Source organism: Corvus cornix, chromosome 5 (genome assembly GCF_000738735.6).
Source record: "Corvus cornix cornix isolate S_Up_H32 chromosome 5, ASM73873v5, whole genome shotgun sequence".
NCBI lineage: Eukaryota > Metazoa > Chordata > Aves > Passeriformes > Corvidae > Corvus > Corvus cornix.
The window spans coordinates 58,696,334-58,710,961 of record NC_046335.1 but is presented as its reverse complement, the minus strand read 5'-3'; the positions used below and the strand labels follow the sequence as shown (position 1 = coordinate 58,710,961).

Sequence of the window (14,628 nt, the reverse complement as noted above, 5' to 3'; positions counted from 1 at the left end):
CAGTCTCCCTAGGGAAGCACGGAGAGCCTGGCAGTTGGTGTTAAAACCAGACTAAATGGGGCAGGGGAGGTAGGGAGAATCCAAAGAGAGGTTTTCCTGCCCCCCCCAAAATATCCCTTTTCCTTCCTTCAACTCTCCGTGTGCTCAGGAGTGGGATTTACTCTGGATTTTGGGTCTTGTATTCCCTTTTTCCTGGGTTTTTTTTGCTCCTGGTGGTTGATCAGTTGTGCTGATGGAAGTGGGAGCGTGACCAGTGTGTGGGCAAGGTCCATGTGACTGTCCCAATTTAAGCGTGTGCTGTTTAATGCAGAGGAATTTAGGGAATTAACTCCAATGTGAACCCGGGAATGTCTCATCCCTCCTCCTGCCTCTCCTGTCCTGCAGCAGGCAAGAGGGGAGAGGAGCCAAGGGAAGCAAAGCCTGACTCAGGCATGAATTGGGTTCATCAGGAACCAGTCCCAGCCCTGATTCCCTGCCCGGGAAAGATCTGTCTCCTGGAACTGAATTTCCAGTCTTTCCAGGTCTGTAGCAAAGCCACTTAGGGAAAGGTTCTGTGCCAGCAGGAGATAAGGAGGGTGGGTGGAATAAGCCAGGCTGGATTTAGTCGCGCGGCTCCAGCAAAACTTTGACAATCCCAAGCAAGGTATTCACCTTCTCCACACCCGATTGCCCACCTGTCCTTCGGAATTCTGGGGAGAAAGTGGGAAGATGGGCTCTTCAGAGCAGTTTCCCGGCTTTTTTGTTCCAGGGAAGCACTGTTAATCCCGAGTTTCTAGGTTGTTAGCACAGTCACATGCAAAACCGAGGAGCTCCTTAAGCACCGTCTCCTTGGAACCCTTATGGGAAGGGCTGCGAAGGTGCTGGGAATGTGTGCTAAGCGTAGAGAGCAGGATTAATCCTGGATCCACACGATTTATTTTGGATCCGTGAGTCAGGCCAGCTGTCAGAGGTAGTTAAGGTTTGGGTCCTGTGATTCCTGCTGCCTCAGGAAGTCTTTCCAGTGACGTGGGAGGAAGGTCTGGATCTCTGATTCATACCTGTGACACAAACAAGAGCGCTGACCCCTCCACAATCCCATTTTTTCGGAGCCGTCAGGAACATGTCGCGCTTTTGGCTCGTCTCCTTGCACATCCCCTTCCAAAGCCTTTTCATGCCCTGCTAAGTAACCTGTTCCTTGTGAGAAAGTGGGGAGAGGAGCTCATCCTTAGGGAAAGGGCCGCTGTTATCCGTGCTGTTCCCGTTTTTTCCAGCGATCCTGGTGATCGAGTTCGTGTACGCCATCGTGGGCATCGTGTGGCTGACGCAGTACTACACCTCCTGCAACGACATCACAGCCAAGAGTGTCACCCTGGGTACGGAGCTGGAATGCACCCTGGGACCATTCCGACGGATTGGCGGGCATCCTTCATTCCCGCCTGTGCCGGTTGGCTCTGGGAAGTGGATGGGAGCTGTCAATGTGGGGCTTGTTTTCCTGTTTATTGCTCGGAACAGTCGTTCCATTCATCCGCCTGTGCTGCCGGCACTCAGGCAGGGATTCGTGTTCCCAGGGAAGGGCCGTCTGTAGACTCCGCTTTTTCCCTTCAGAATGGCTTTACTGTTTTCCTGGAAGCCTTTCCCAGTCTCCTGGTGGTGGGGATGATGTTAATGCTGCAGTCCCGGATACTCAGGGAGCATTTAATGGCCCCATAAAACAGCCGGAAGATTCATCCAGCTGCGGCTTAAAAGCCTTTCCAGAGGATTTCCTTTTGCTGCGGGCGTTTGGGGTGGGAAGTAAGGGGCCAGAGCACCTGACTCCCGGTTTTTTTTTCCAGGAATGGTGGTGTGCAACTGGGTGGTGATCCTGAGTGTGTGCATCACTGTCCTGTGCGTCTTCGATCCCACGGGACGCACCTTCGTCAAGCTCCGCGCCACCAAGCGCCGGCAGCGCAACCTAAGGACCTACAACCTGAGGTAAGGCAGCATTCCATGGGATCCCAGAATTCCGGGGTGCCTTGGGTGGAAGGGACCTTAAAGATCATGCAATTCCAACCCCCTCTCATGTGCAGGGATACCTTCCACTAGGCCAGGTAGCTCCAACCTGGCCTTGGATGCTTCCAGGCATGGGGCAGCCACAGTTTCTCGGGGAAATCCATTCCAGGGCCTCACCACTCTTTCAGGGAAGGATTTCTTCCCAAAATCCAATCTAAACTCACCCTCTGTCAATGTGAAGCCATTCCCTCTTCCCTCTGGCCCTCCAGCCCCTTGTCCAAAGTCCCTCTCCAGCTCTCTTGGATCCTCTTTAGGCACTTTAAGGTCTTCTTGGGGCCTTCTCCTGTCCGTGCTGAACATTCCCAGCTCTCCCAGCCTGTCTTCACAGCAGACTGAATTTCCCTTCTGTCCAAGGACACAAAAATTTAAGGAAAGAACCAATGGAGGGTTTCAGGGTTACCAGTGCTGTGTCCTCATGGCCACAAGCACCCAAAGTCCTCCCAGAGCCAGGGAATTCCAGGATGGTTTGGGTTGAAAGGGATCTTTAAAGCCCTTAAAGCCATGGGCAGGGACAACTATCCCAGGTTGTTCCAAGCTCTGTCCAACCTGGCCTGGAGCTTTTCCAGGGATGGGGCAGCCACAGCTTCCCAGGGCAAGGTTTCTGGAAGGGTGTCCTGCTTTTTTTGGGATCTTGCCCTTCTCCTTGCCTTGCTGCAGGGAGCATTCCGCTCTGCTGAGGGGGATTTTGGCAGGCTGCAGCTCCCTGTCAGGTGCTGTGTGTGGGCACCTGCATCCAAAGGAGGCGAAGCCGTGCAGAATCCAGCTGGATTCTGCCTCAGTCACTGGATTTTTGGGTCCTGTGGACCCTGCTGACCACAAGAACCTGTTTGTCCGTATCCCATAGCAGCGTTTTTCGTGGAAACAGTGAGTCTGTGCTCTGTGCTTAAATTTTCCTCACTTCGAGGCAGCATCTCCTTCCAAATCCCCTTCCTTCCTTTATTTTCCTCTCCAAAATCCAACCTTTTGCCCTGAGGTTTCTCCTATTTAGTCTTGGCCACGGAGCAATTCCTTTTGTGTTGGCAGTCGGATCTTTTAATGAAGAATTGTTTCCATCTTGGAGCTCCCCAGATGGGAGAGGAGAAGCTTTTCTTCACCAAGCAAAGCTTTTTCCGAAGGATTTTTTTCCAGTAGGGGACAACACAAACAGGCTTTGTTTCCTTTGATATGTGACTGTCCTTGAGGAATGTGGCTTTGGAGGGCACTGGGGTCTAAGGGATGAAAAATGAGGCTTTCAAGAAACACTCTGCAAATTTCCCATTTTTTACTGGGTTTCTGTATTTTGAATACAGGCTTTTCCAGTGACTTGGAATGGGATCCTTTATGAGGGAAAACAAGGCTTTTCTAAGGACCACGTGTCAAGTTTTGTGGGAAGGAGCCTGGGTTTTATTTTGGAATGCCAGATACTCTTCCTGACCTTTCCAATATGTTACAGTAGCCTGGAATATCTGGAATTAATGCCTAGCGTGTGATTGCTGCTTGGGATCAGGCATTCCCAGGAAGATGAGAAGGATGATACTGTGGATGTAGTACTACATCCATGGAAAAAATTCTTCCCTGTGAGAGTGGTGAGGCACTGGAATGGTTTTCCCAGTGCAGCTGTGGCTGCCCCATCCCTGGAAATGTCCGAGGTTGGACGGGGCTCGGAGCAACCTGGGACAGTGGGAGGTGTCCCTGCCCGCAGTAGGGGGTGGGACTGGATGGGCTTTGTGGTCCCTTCCATCCCAAACCGTTCCAGAATTCTGTGATGATTTTTCCAAAGCAGATCTGGGCTCTACAGCTTGCGAAAGTGGATTCAAACCAACCCCAAAATTATCTCCCCTGTGGGGAATTTTGAGATCCCAGAAAGCTGAGTGAAGGCCTTTCTCCCTTGGCCACGTTTTTCCCTCCAGGCCTGCAGCATTTACAGAGAGCTTGTTCCTGCTGTTCGTGGATTTTCCCTCTGGGAAGGGAATGTTAACAGCTGTTAACAAGCAAACGCTGTGGGCTATGATGTGAAAAACAAACATCAAATGTGACTGTTCCCTGCTCAAACAATTGTTTCCAAAGTGTATATTCCCAACTTCTCCCTCTTGCTGAAAGAAATCCTTTCCAAGGAATAGATGAGGAAGTTCTCTGCCTGGCTGGACTGTGTCCCACGGTGGTTTTCCTTTCCCAGTGGCATCGTGTTGTGTGTGGGCTGGGAAAAAGAAACAGCCCAATAAAAGGCTTGGCTTGTTGTGCCAAGACTTTTCCAAGGAGCTTTGGAGCTCCTACTGAACGTGTGGAAGTTTGGTGTTAGGGAGAAAGAATTTGGGAAAAGGTGGAGGGAAAATAGCTCAGAGTACACTTGGTTGTTGAACCCCACCAGGGAAATTCTGGAGTTTTCAGGAATCTGGGGGAGGAGAGCCCTGCTGCCACTCGTATTCCCATTCCTCTTTTGGGGTCTTCCGAAAGGTTATGGAGAGCTGTGTTCAGATACTCAGGCACGAGCTGATGGATCCCTGTGGGATCTGCTCCTTCCATTTAAAGCAAATATTCCTTTGCCAGCATCTTTTCCTTCCAGGTGCAACCCACTTCCTGGGCTTGGGCTTCTCCTGATGGGATGCCCTGCCAGAAAACGGAGTGGTGTTTTATTGTGGATTGCTCAGACCTGGATTAAAGCCATGTTTCCTTAAAAAAAAAAAGGAGCTGTGGACTTCAGGATGCTTGGCGCTCTGGCACAGGATCAGTCCCTACTTCCATGGCAGGGGTTGGAACACAATGATCCTGAAAGCCCCTTCCAACCCAAAGCATTCCATGGTTCCATGATTGGGAAAAACAGCGTGTATGAAGTGCTCAGGGTCCCTTGTGCTGTTCCCACTCCCTCATCCCGAGGCAGATTTTTTCCTCCTGAGTGGCCGCACATCCTGGCACGTGGAGCAGCTGCCAAGCTGCAACAGGAGCTTCATTCCACGCATCCCATTCAGGCAGGGTAGCAGGTATCCAAGCACAGAGCTCGATCCTGCCGGATTCACACTTCTCTGGAGCGTATCCAGGGAAGGGAACGGAGCTGGGGAAGGAGCTGGAGCACGAGGAGCAGCTGAGGGAGTTGGGGGGGCTCAGCCTGGAGAACAGGAGGACTGGGGGGACCTTATCCCATTTTTCCAGACACAGCACAGGTTGTGCCACTCCATGGATCCTATGGTGTGTTGTGCCTCTCCTGACATTCCTGCTCTCCCCTTTATTCCCAGACACCGCCTGGAAGAGGGACAAGCCAGCAGCTGGACACGCAGGCTCAAAGTGTTCCTTTGCTGCACGCGGACGAAGGACTCGCAGTCGGTGGGTACCAAAAATCGCCTGTTGGGAATCAAAGTATCCATGGGAGAAATCCCTGTTTTCCCTCAGGTTGGGATCACATTTGGCAGCACTTCCTGGGCAGCTCCTGCTTCCCTTTATCAGCCACTTCCTGAACACTTTCTCCTGTTGTTTCCATCCATCTCACACCCTTAAGGAGCAGAATTTGGAAATGGGAAAACAAAAACCTGGAAGTTCTTTCCAGGAATCCCTCCTGGATTTCCTGACAGTCAAAAACTACTGCTTAATCCATAGATCCACATGAAGATCATTGGGAATTTTCATGTTCTGCCGTTGGGATTTTCCCTTGCTGTTCTCTAGCAGGGAAGGGTAAAGGCCTTGAAATTCCTTCCCCAAAAGTTGTCATTCCATTCTCCTTAGAATCACTGGGAGCAGGTTTGTGCCTGAGGGTGGGATTCACCAGCATTCCTGAGGACCTCGTGGAGAGGCGAGTCAAACTTTGGAGCTGGAAAACTTTGCTTTTGATTTAACTAATTTGGCTGGAATTCTGAGGATTTGAGGACTCCTGAAGGAGCCAGCAGAACCAGGGAATTGTTCCCAAAGGTAGGAGAACGTCATAAAAATCAGGAGATTTGTGCACTCGCGGACACTGGGCTCTGAATTAGTTACAACCTCTCAGGGAAAAAGCTGGGATTTATCAAGGACATTCCAACAAAACCAGCAGTGGCCAAAAAAGTCCGCCCAGACGTTTAACTCCAGTTAGAAGGGCACAGAAAATGACAGGGAAAACACCAAGGGACCGACCACAGCCGCCGTGTCCTCACTAAATATAGCCCAGAGTTCGTGCTCCTAAAGGATGCAGCGGGAAAAGGAGCACGTTGGAAGGGATGTGAACGTGGAGAGGAAGGGAAATGAGCCTGGGATTGAAAGCTCCAAAGGGAAAGTGGGAAAATAAAGGAGAGTCAGATGAACGTTTGTTCTTCGCAGGTGCTGAATTGGATTAACAGCATTTCTTAGGGAGTGCTGGGGAATTCCAGAGCATGGAAGGCTGCAGGAATTGTCACAGCCCTTGTGCAGAAATCCAGCACTGTGTCCTGGAATGCTGCCCCTCCCAGGATCCCTTTCCCTGGCTGAAATGTCACCATGTTCCCCGGGAATGTCCCAGTCCCAACCTGCTGTCCCGCTGGGAAGTTCAAGCCCAGGCCTGCCAGCTCCCAGCTTATCTGCTGGAGAAATCCATCTGGAAATCCATCTGGAAAACTGAAACCAAAGGAGCTTTGTGCTCTGGCAGCTCCCACAGCAGCTTTTCCTTGGTGCTCTGGAGCAGAGGCGCTTCCCTTCTCCCTGAGAGCACATCCAGGTCACCTCGCCCAGGTGTTGGAGACTCCTGTCCTGAGGGCACAGCAGGGATGCTGCATCCTGGGAGAGAGAGCCCTGGCAGGCACCTGAATGCCCTGAACAACTCCCATTTCATTCAGGATTGCAAAGTATTCCAAGTATTTTGAGTTCTTTTTAGCAAACTTTCCATTCTGCAGTGACTGTTTCTCCTTTTTTTTTTTTAAGTTTGGAATAAAAGTGGATCCCAGACACCTCGCGTTCCTCGTGCTGTCAAATTTCCACTTCACATCCAGCTTTTGAGCAATTCGCAGCCTCTCTTCTCTGCAGGAACAAGCCCTGACGTTGTGTCCTGGCATGGCAGCGTGTGGAATGAATGAGCACGTAATGGATCAGAAATGAATCCATTGCTGCCCATCCCAGGCTCCATGGAAAACAAAAAAAATGTAGCAGCAGAGGATCATTCTCCTCTGGGCTGGCAAAGAGCTTTATGGGATGGACATGGCTCTGGGGAAAGGATCTGGGGCGAAGCCTGAAGCCTCAGAGCCTTCAGGGTTTGTAGCAGAGCACTCCGGGTGGACAAACAGGAATAACATCAGGTGTTCCCAGGAAAAGCTGTTCCTTTGGAGCGGAAAATCCGCATTGAACTTCTTCCATCAGGGCCTTTTTTTGTCGGAGCATCCAGGGCTGTAGCTGCCACTTTGGATTAATGGGTGTTTGTCCTGTTTCCTTTGGAGGCTCTTGGCATTTCTTGTGAGCTCACAGGAGCCGTGCTAGGATTGATGAGGTCAGGATTTCAAGGATACTGCGGTTCGAATGCCGTTGGCTTTCCAAAGGCTCTGCTGGCACGGAGAGTTGGCACCTGGAGCCCCAGTTCTTACTGGGGATTTTACTGGCTTTTGTAGGGAAGTGAAAAATGACAGAAAGTCATCCCACGCTCCAGGAGTTTGGCAGGGATAAAAGGATGTAGGTCATTCCTGCAGGGAAGAGAAGGGATTTACTGTCTTGATGGTCAAAGAAGGGAGAGGAGAAATCCCGTCCTGGAGTGCTCGGGGTTCCCACAACACTCCACTCTTGTGGGTTTTGATGCTGGATAAAGGATACCATGAAAACACAGGATAAAAGTTCAGGATAAGGCTGCGATCATCCTTGTAGGAAAGGCTTTGGATGGCAGGAGTCAAATGCGGACCAGTGGTGGGTACAGCTCCACATTTCGTTGCTCCAGCCTCTGGATCACCCTTGTCCTTAGGCTGGAGTAATGACAGGTCAGCACTGACCCACATTCCAGCCCCTCTCCAGCCTCCCAAAATGTTCTCCTGTAAGATCTTGTGGGATTTTTCCCTGTGATACAGAGCAAAAAGTGGGAAAAGGACATTTCTCCTCAAAATATCTTTGTTCCTCTGCTCCGGAGCCTTTGCTTGACCCTCTCAGGTCATGTTCACTTCTGTCCCTCCTTTTTTGAGTTCAGTCACTTTCATTCCTGGGAATTCTGCATTTAATGATTCCGTTCTTCCAGGTTTTCCTTTTCAGGCCTTTTTGCTTGGGTGCCATCCAAAATAAACCTGGAGAAGCCTGGCAATATGGGCCAAAGGATCTCAGGACTGGGTTAAATATGGGCAAAAGGATCCCAGATCTGGGTTACATTTGGGTGAAAGAATCCCACATCTGGGTTAAATTTGGGCAAAAGGATCCCAGATCTGGGATAAATATGGGAAAAAGGAACCCAGGGCAAAGTTAGAGTTGAAGAGACTCTTAAATAGGACAAAACTAGTGTTTTTTCCTCATGGAATGGCCTTTATTCTGCTTTGGAGGAGAAAGGATGACTCCGAGGTTGCACTGGATTGGGATTTGCTTGGTTTCCATCCCATTTTCTCTGTTTTGTGTAATAGAGAGAGCCAAAAACATTCCCTTTCCCTCCCTTTGTCCTGCCCGAGCTGTTTGGATGTCGAGGTGTTCTCTGTGCCCACGCACAGCACAAATCCAGCCCCCGAGTGGGACGGTGGAAAATAAACAAGAGACAATAATCATGTGATTAGTCCAGATCTGGCATTCCCTGCAGGAATCTCGTGGCTGTTTCGGAGGCAGAGCTCCAGAAATGAGTCCAGTTCTCGCTTTGCGTCCTGTTTTGAGGCCCCCCACACCCAAATTCCTCCTCCTCCTCCAACCCCTGTCTCCCTGGATTTTGCAGGACGCCTACTCCGAGATCGCCTACCTTTTTGCGGAATTTTTCCGAGACCTGGACATCGTCCCCTCCGACATCATCGCGGGGCTGGTTCTCCTGCGGCAGCGGCAGCGGGCCAAGCGCAGCGCCGTGCTGGATGAGGTGGGAGAACCTGGGGATCTCGGCTTCCCAGCTGCTCCGGGTTTCCCCGGGAGCAGCGCCTGGCTCTGCCCCACCTCCTTTCTGGGCTGTTCTTGCTCGCTGAGCTGGGAAAGAACAATAATGGCAACTTCAGGAGCTTTTCCCGAGTTTTTCCCTGTGGTTTTTCCCTTCCAAGTCTGGAATCTGGAATGATCCTCTCCAGGCAGGTGATACAAGGGGAGCGCTTGATCCCAAAAGGGCCTCCAAGGCCCTTTCCCAAATGAATGGGAAGATTATTCCCACTGTACAGTGATGTGGAGAAGACTCCAGCAATCTGCAGGAGGAAAAATTCCCACATTTCCAAGCCGCTACTTGCAGATTGTCAAGTCAGTAGGAAATGGATTTATTTTATTGGGCTTTTTCCCTTGGTTTGGGATTCAGGCTACAGAAGGAAAAGCTCCCAGTTTTCCAAGCTGCTGTTGAGGTTTGCAGATTGTCAGCCCAGTAGGAAATTGGTTTCTTTTAATGAGTTTTTCTTCCCCCTTGAGTTGGGATTAAAATCAGGCAGGTATAAAACCATTGGAACTATTTGAGGGGCCTGGTTGGGATATTTGGGAGTAGATTTTAGTCTTGCTGTCACACAGGGGAATTTTTCTATGTATTTGTGACTTCCAGGCAAACAATGACATTTTAGCTTTCCTGTCTGGAATGCCAGTGACCAGGAACACCAAATACCTGGATCTGAAGAATGCGGTAAGTCCCTGGGATGTGGGATTCTCCAAACCCACCTGTGTTCCCTGGTTTCTTTTCCTCACTGGCTTCTCTTCCTTTCTGCCCCTCTTGGAAATAATCCAAGAATTTCCACGAGAATGGAATAAAACTTGATCTCTGGAGGCTTGATGAGGTGATATTGCTGCAAGAGAGTCAGCACTGATATCCCTGATTTATCCCTGGTTTAGATTTATCCCTGATTTGGATTTTCCTGCCCGATTTTTTCCCCCCTCATTTTCCCGCCAAATTTCTGCCCCCTCATTTTCCCCCCGCCATTTTCCCCCTCAGCTCTTCCTCCGATTTCCCTCCGATTTCTCCCTGATGTTACCTTGGTTTTCCCCTCTGGTTATCCTGCCATGTTTAACTCCAGCCCCCCATCCAGCTCTCTGGGATAACTGAGGTTTTATAGGATACAATTGCGGCACATGGCCCTAAATTGGCTTTGCAACCCTCTCTGGGCATCCTCCGGCCTGCTGGAAAGGGGATATTTAGGGAGCTCATTTCCAAATCTGCAGGAAACAGCTTCCTTGGCAGCAGGGTGGGATACCCAGAGAATTCCTCAGGAAATCAGACAGAGAGATCTTTGGGAGGGGGGGTGGCTCTTGCCTGGCATCCCCACCTCGCTGTCCTCAGTCACCGCAGCGTAGCTGGGAGAGGGGGCTGGCTCTCAGCACGTGTCTAACTATGGGAAAAGGGAATGGGGGGGGAAATTCCGAGAGATTCCAGGCTCAGGGAGTCCCGTGTCTTCCAGCAAGAGATGCAGCGGTACCGGGAGGTGTGTTACTACATGCTCTTCGCCCTGGCTGCCTATGGATGGCCCATTTACCTCATGAGGAAGCCCACGTGTGGACTCTGCCGCCTGGCCAGATCCTGCTCGTGAGTGCCCACCCTCACCCCTTCTTCCCTGCCTGGCTTTCCCGCATTTTGAAATACCCTTTGTTTTTCCCCACATTTATTTCATCCTATTGCTGTTCCGCCCCTGCTTGATTTCTTTTCTGCCTTTTTCTCCTCATGTTTTTTCTTTCCATCTCTCCGGGCCTCATATTCCAAACGCTTCCTGAATCCCTTCCAGTTCCTTGTAAATAAACCAGCCTGTCCTCTGCTCCATCCTCTCTGGAGCATGGAGAGAACTCACCTGGCACAACACCAAGTCCAAAAAGAGCTTCTTGGAGCTCAAAAATCAGGGAGTTGACATTTGGGTCCTGATTAAAAGACCTCCAAGATTTGCCTGGCTTGGGCTATGCTCCCTTGGATTAATTGGATTTTTCCAGCTCAGGATTTTTGCCCTGGTGCAGGGTTCTGTTTCCAGCTGCCAGAATTCTGTCACTAGATTCAATGTGGGGATGAGCTTCTGGCACTTTTTGGACTACTGGGAGGAATGTAATTCCTTGGGAATACTTTTATTTATGAGAGAGACAGAAGGAAAATCAATCTGTGCTTCTCTTTTTATTTTGGGATGATTCTAAACCCGGTTTTTTCCTATAAATAAGCCTGGAGCTCGGTCAGTGTTGGCTTTTCTGTGTTGAAGCACTGGAAAACTGCGCTTGCAAGCATAGTATCCTTTGAGGAGGCATCCCACCCCACCATGCTTGGATTCCTTCGGGACTGGCTGCACTGTAGCTCTCTCTGGTGCTCAGAAGGAAAACTGCACCCGAGCCCAGATTTTGAGGCTGTTCTGTGGTTTTATCCTTCCCTTGGCACTCGCTGCCGTAGGGATAAGGCTTGGAGTGTCCACCTTTCCCTTTCCTCTGGGAATGCCACTCCAAATCCAGCCTTTTTCCCTCAAAGCTGTGCTTCCCTCCCGCAGATGTTGCTGCCTGTGCCCGTCGCGTCCGCGCTACGCTCCCGGCGTCACCATCGAGGAGGACAACTGCTGTGGCTGCAACGCCATCGCCATCCGGCGCCACTTCCTGGACGAGAACATGACCTCCGTGGACATCGTCTACACTTCCTGCCACGACGCCGTAAGGACAATCCCAGACCCCCTTCCCAGCGGGATTTACCTGCTTCCAGCTGGAGTGGGACAAAGAAGGGAAACAAAGCCCTTTTCTCTCCATGTCCATTTGTGTCGTTTGGACACAAATCCTGTTGCTCTCTCTGCCTCCTTTTCCCTGAGGATAATCCAATGGGAATGTCTCTCCTGATCTTTTCCAGGTTTATGAAACCCCTTTCTACGTGGCCGTGGACCATGACAAGAAGAAGGTGGTCATCAGCATCCGTGGAACTCTGTCCCCAAAAGTAAGTGGGATATGAGGTGACCTCCCCGGTGGACGTTCCAGAGAGTTGGAGCCCTTCCTGGTTCAGAATCGTGTCCCAGATTCGACTCACCTGAAGCAAGGTGACTGCTTTTCTTCCAGGATGCCCTGACGGATCTGACGGGGGACGCGGAGCGCCTGCCGGTTGAGGGGCACCATGGAACGTGGCTGGGACACAAGGTGGGGAAAACAAAGGGAAAATGATCCCAAACCAAACCCTGTGGATTTTTCTAATTATTTCACTTTTTAATTATAAACCCCCAAATGGTCTTAACTACTTGAAAAAGGAGTGACAGAAAGGGCTTTGAGGTGTTGAATAATTAGTGGGAATAGTTAAAATCGTTGGGAACAGTAAAAATCGCTGGGCGTGTAATTAAAAACTCCATACAATTGGAGAATTCCAAACTCGGAAGGGCATCGTGGAGACCCAGAACGAAATTCCTGGAGCCACTCAAACGACGTTTTCTCCCAACGACCTTTAAGGAATTTCCAATCAAATCCTGAGAGTGTGCTTAAAATTCTGCTGTGGTGGGAATGTCCTCCAAGGATCCTGGCAGGACTCGGATCCGTGAAATTAGATGGATGCTCCATGTCTGTGAGCAGCTCTCGGCTGGCTAAATCCATTTATTCCAGAGCTGACCTTTGCCCCTGTCTGGCAAAGGAACAACGTGCCAAGTTTTTAAGATGATTGGGAATTTGGCAGCTGCCAAAGCTGCAGTGCCAGGTTGGGAAAGGAAAATCCAGAGTGAAGGTTGGAAGGAATGGAGCAGAAGTGCTGCTGGGGGGGGATCAGGTGTTGCCCAAGGTGGGATATGGAGCTTGGAAGTCCTTGGGAGCCATGAGTTGGAAGCTCCTGCTTCCCTCATGGCATCCTGCCAGAATGCCAAACCTTTTCCCTCTGCTTTAGGAAGTAGAATCATGGAATCCTGGGATGGTTTGGAGGGGAAGGGACCTTAAAGGTCCCTTTCCAAACCCTGCTCTGGGCAGGAACACTTTGGAGGATGGATCTTGGAGCAACCTGGACTAGTGGAAGGTGTCCCTGTTCATGGGACTGGATGGGCTTTTAGGTCCCTTCCAGCCCAAACCATTCCAGAATTCCATGGTTCAATGAAAATCCAGGAATAGATCCTTGCAGAAACTGGCTTTGCTTTTGATCTTTATATGAAAATATTCCTCCGCCCGTGACTTCCATGGAACATTATCAGTTTATTCCCTTTGTTCCAGCCAGAGCTTTTATTTGTCCTTTGTGGTTTTTTTGTTTTGTTTTGGGTTTTTTTTTTGGGATTGCTGCCAGGAGAGGAATATTCACTTCGTCTGGAATTATTATCAATATTAATCTGCAGACAGTAATGTGCTGTTGATTCCCGAGGGAAAACTAAGGGAGATAATGGAATTTTAAAGGCATTTTTAATGTCCAGGAGCCAAGTTTAATAACCAAACAAATCCAATGTCTCACTTACACGTTTAATTTGGAAACAAGGACTTGGCTATGTGGGAGCTTTCCCGGGATCCGTTTGATTTGGGGTGTTTTCCTGCTGATTCTGTCCCACCCATCCCCAGGGGTGTCCATCAGCCATCCTAAAATTCCCAGTCTTGCTGTTTACGTGAGATTTTTTTATCACAGCACAGCTCCAATGTCACAATTAAAAAGTATTTATCAGGGCTCTGAGCTATTCTGGATCAAAAAATAGAGCTGGAAATAAAGTTTAGGGATTAGAATGCCAAAAAAAAAAGGAATTATAACTCAAAGAAGAATCCAACTTCACTATTTTTGCAATAAAATCCTCTGGTTTCATAACAAGGTTAATTTTAAAAATAATCCCGAGCCAAGGGGGTGAATCCAGATTTAATTGTTGAGCTCCCAGGACAAAATTAGTGAAAATAGGATGCTATGGAGCTTTGTTTCCTGGTGTTGAACCAACCAGGAGGACAAGAAGGAGCTGCTGGAAAGTCCTGGAAGCTCAGCCATGATCCCAGGTTGGTAGAACATCCAGTAATGAGAATTTCCTACATTTTTCTCTCCTAAATAGACCCTTCTGAGGCTTTCCCCCCAAATCTCAAATATCCCAGAGCCATTGTGTGCCTTTGGGATGCAAAACAATGCAGAATATTTCCATCCCCTTTCCCTAAATCCTTGCTCCATTTGTTTATTTACATGTCAACTTCCAAAATTAAGCCCAAATGGTTTTATTAACTCGAAATTGGATTTGTTTCCCAGAGAATTTATGGATGCCACATCCCTGGAAGTGTCCAAGACCAGGTTAGATGGGGCTTGGAGCAACCTGGGCTAATGGAAAGTGTCCCTGCCCATGGAATTGGATGATCCTTAAGGTCCCTTTCAACCCAAACCAGGATTCCATGAAATTTAGGAATTTTTTCCAATGGAAAATCTAAATGGAATTTTGCAGTGTCGTTCCATAACAATTAAAATCCCTGTCTCCATTAGGATATAATTACCAAAAACACATCCTGAAGGCTGACTAACATCCCAGCAGTGACATCACCGTGGATTTGGGTCACGCTCCCTAAAAATAGAATCCCAAATTCATGGTGGGAATTTAGATCAGTGGCCTGCTGCTCACTTCTCATTAGGATTGGGAATGGAGACTCTTCTGGAAGCTGGGGAGCTGCTGGGAGCTGGGATAAGGCACAACCACTGCGGTG

General features: G+C 49.5%; 1 protein-coding gene and 1 long non-coding RNA gene across 5 annotated transcripts in view; both read left to right on the top strand.

Annotated features, from left to right (window-relative positions):
• DAGLA (diacylglycerol lipase alpha) overlaps window positions 1-14,628 on the top strand; it is a 57,122-nt gene that overhangs the window by 26,727 nt on the left and 15,767 nt on the right. For all 4 annotated transcript variants that reach the window (XM_039552385.1, XM_039552386.1, XM_039552387.1 and 1 more), the window contains 9 exons: window positions 1,251-1,352; window positions 1,812-1,950; window positions 5,238-5,325; window positions 8,825-8,959; window positions 9,614-9,691; window positions 10,461-10,585; window positions 11,517-11,673; window positions 11,864-11,947; window positions 12,067-12,144. In XM_039552385.1, the coding sequence (XP_039408319.1) occupies window positions 1,251-1,352; window positions 1,812-1,950; window positions 5,238-5,325; window positions 8,825-8,959; window positions 9,614-9,691; window positions 10,461-10,585; window positions 11,517-11,673; window positions 11,864-11,947; window positions 12,067-12,144 (986 nt within the window). The remainder of the gene's footprint in view (window positions 1-1,250; window positions 1,353-1,811; window positions 1,951-5,237; window positions 5,326-8,824; window positions 8,960-9,613; window positions 9,692-10,460; window positions 10,586-11,516; window positions 11,674-11,863; window positions 11,948-12,066; window positions 12,145-14,628) is intronic.
• Window positions 5,332-6,888, top strand: LOC109143463. The gene is made up of 2 exons (XR_002043675.3): window positions 5,332-5,904; window positions 6,289-6,888. It is a non-coding gene; the product is annotated as an uncharacterized LOC109143463 (long non-coding RNA).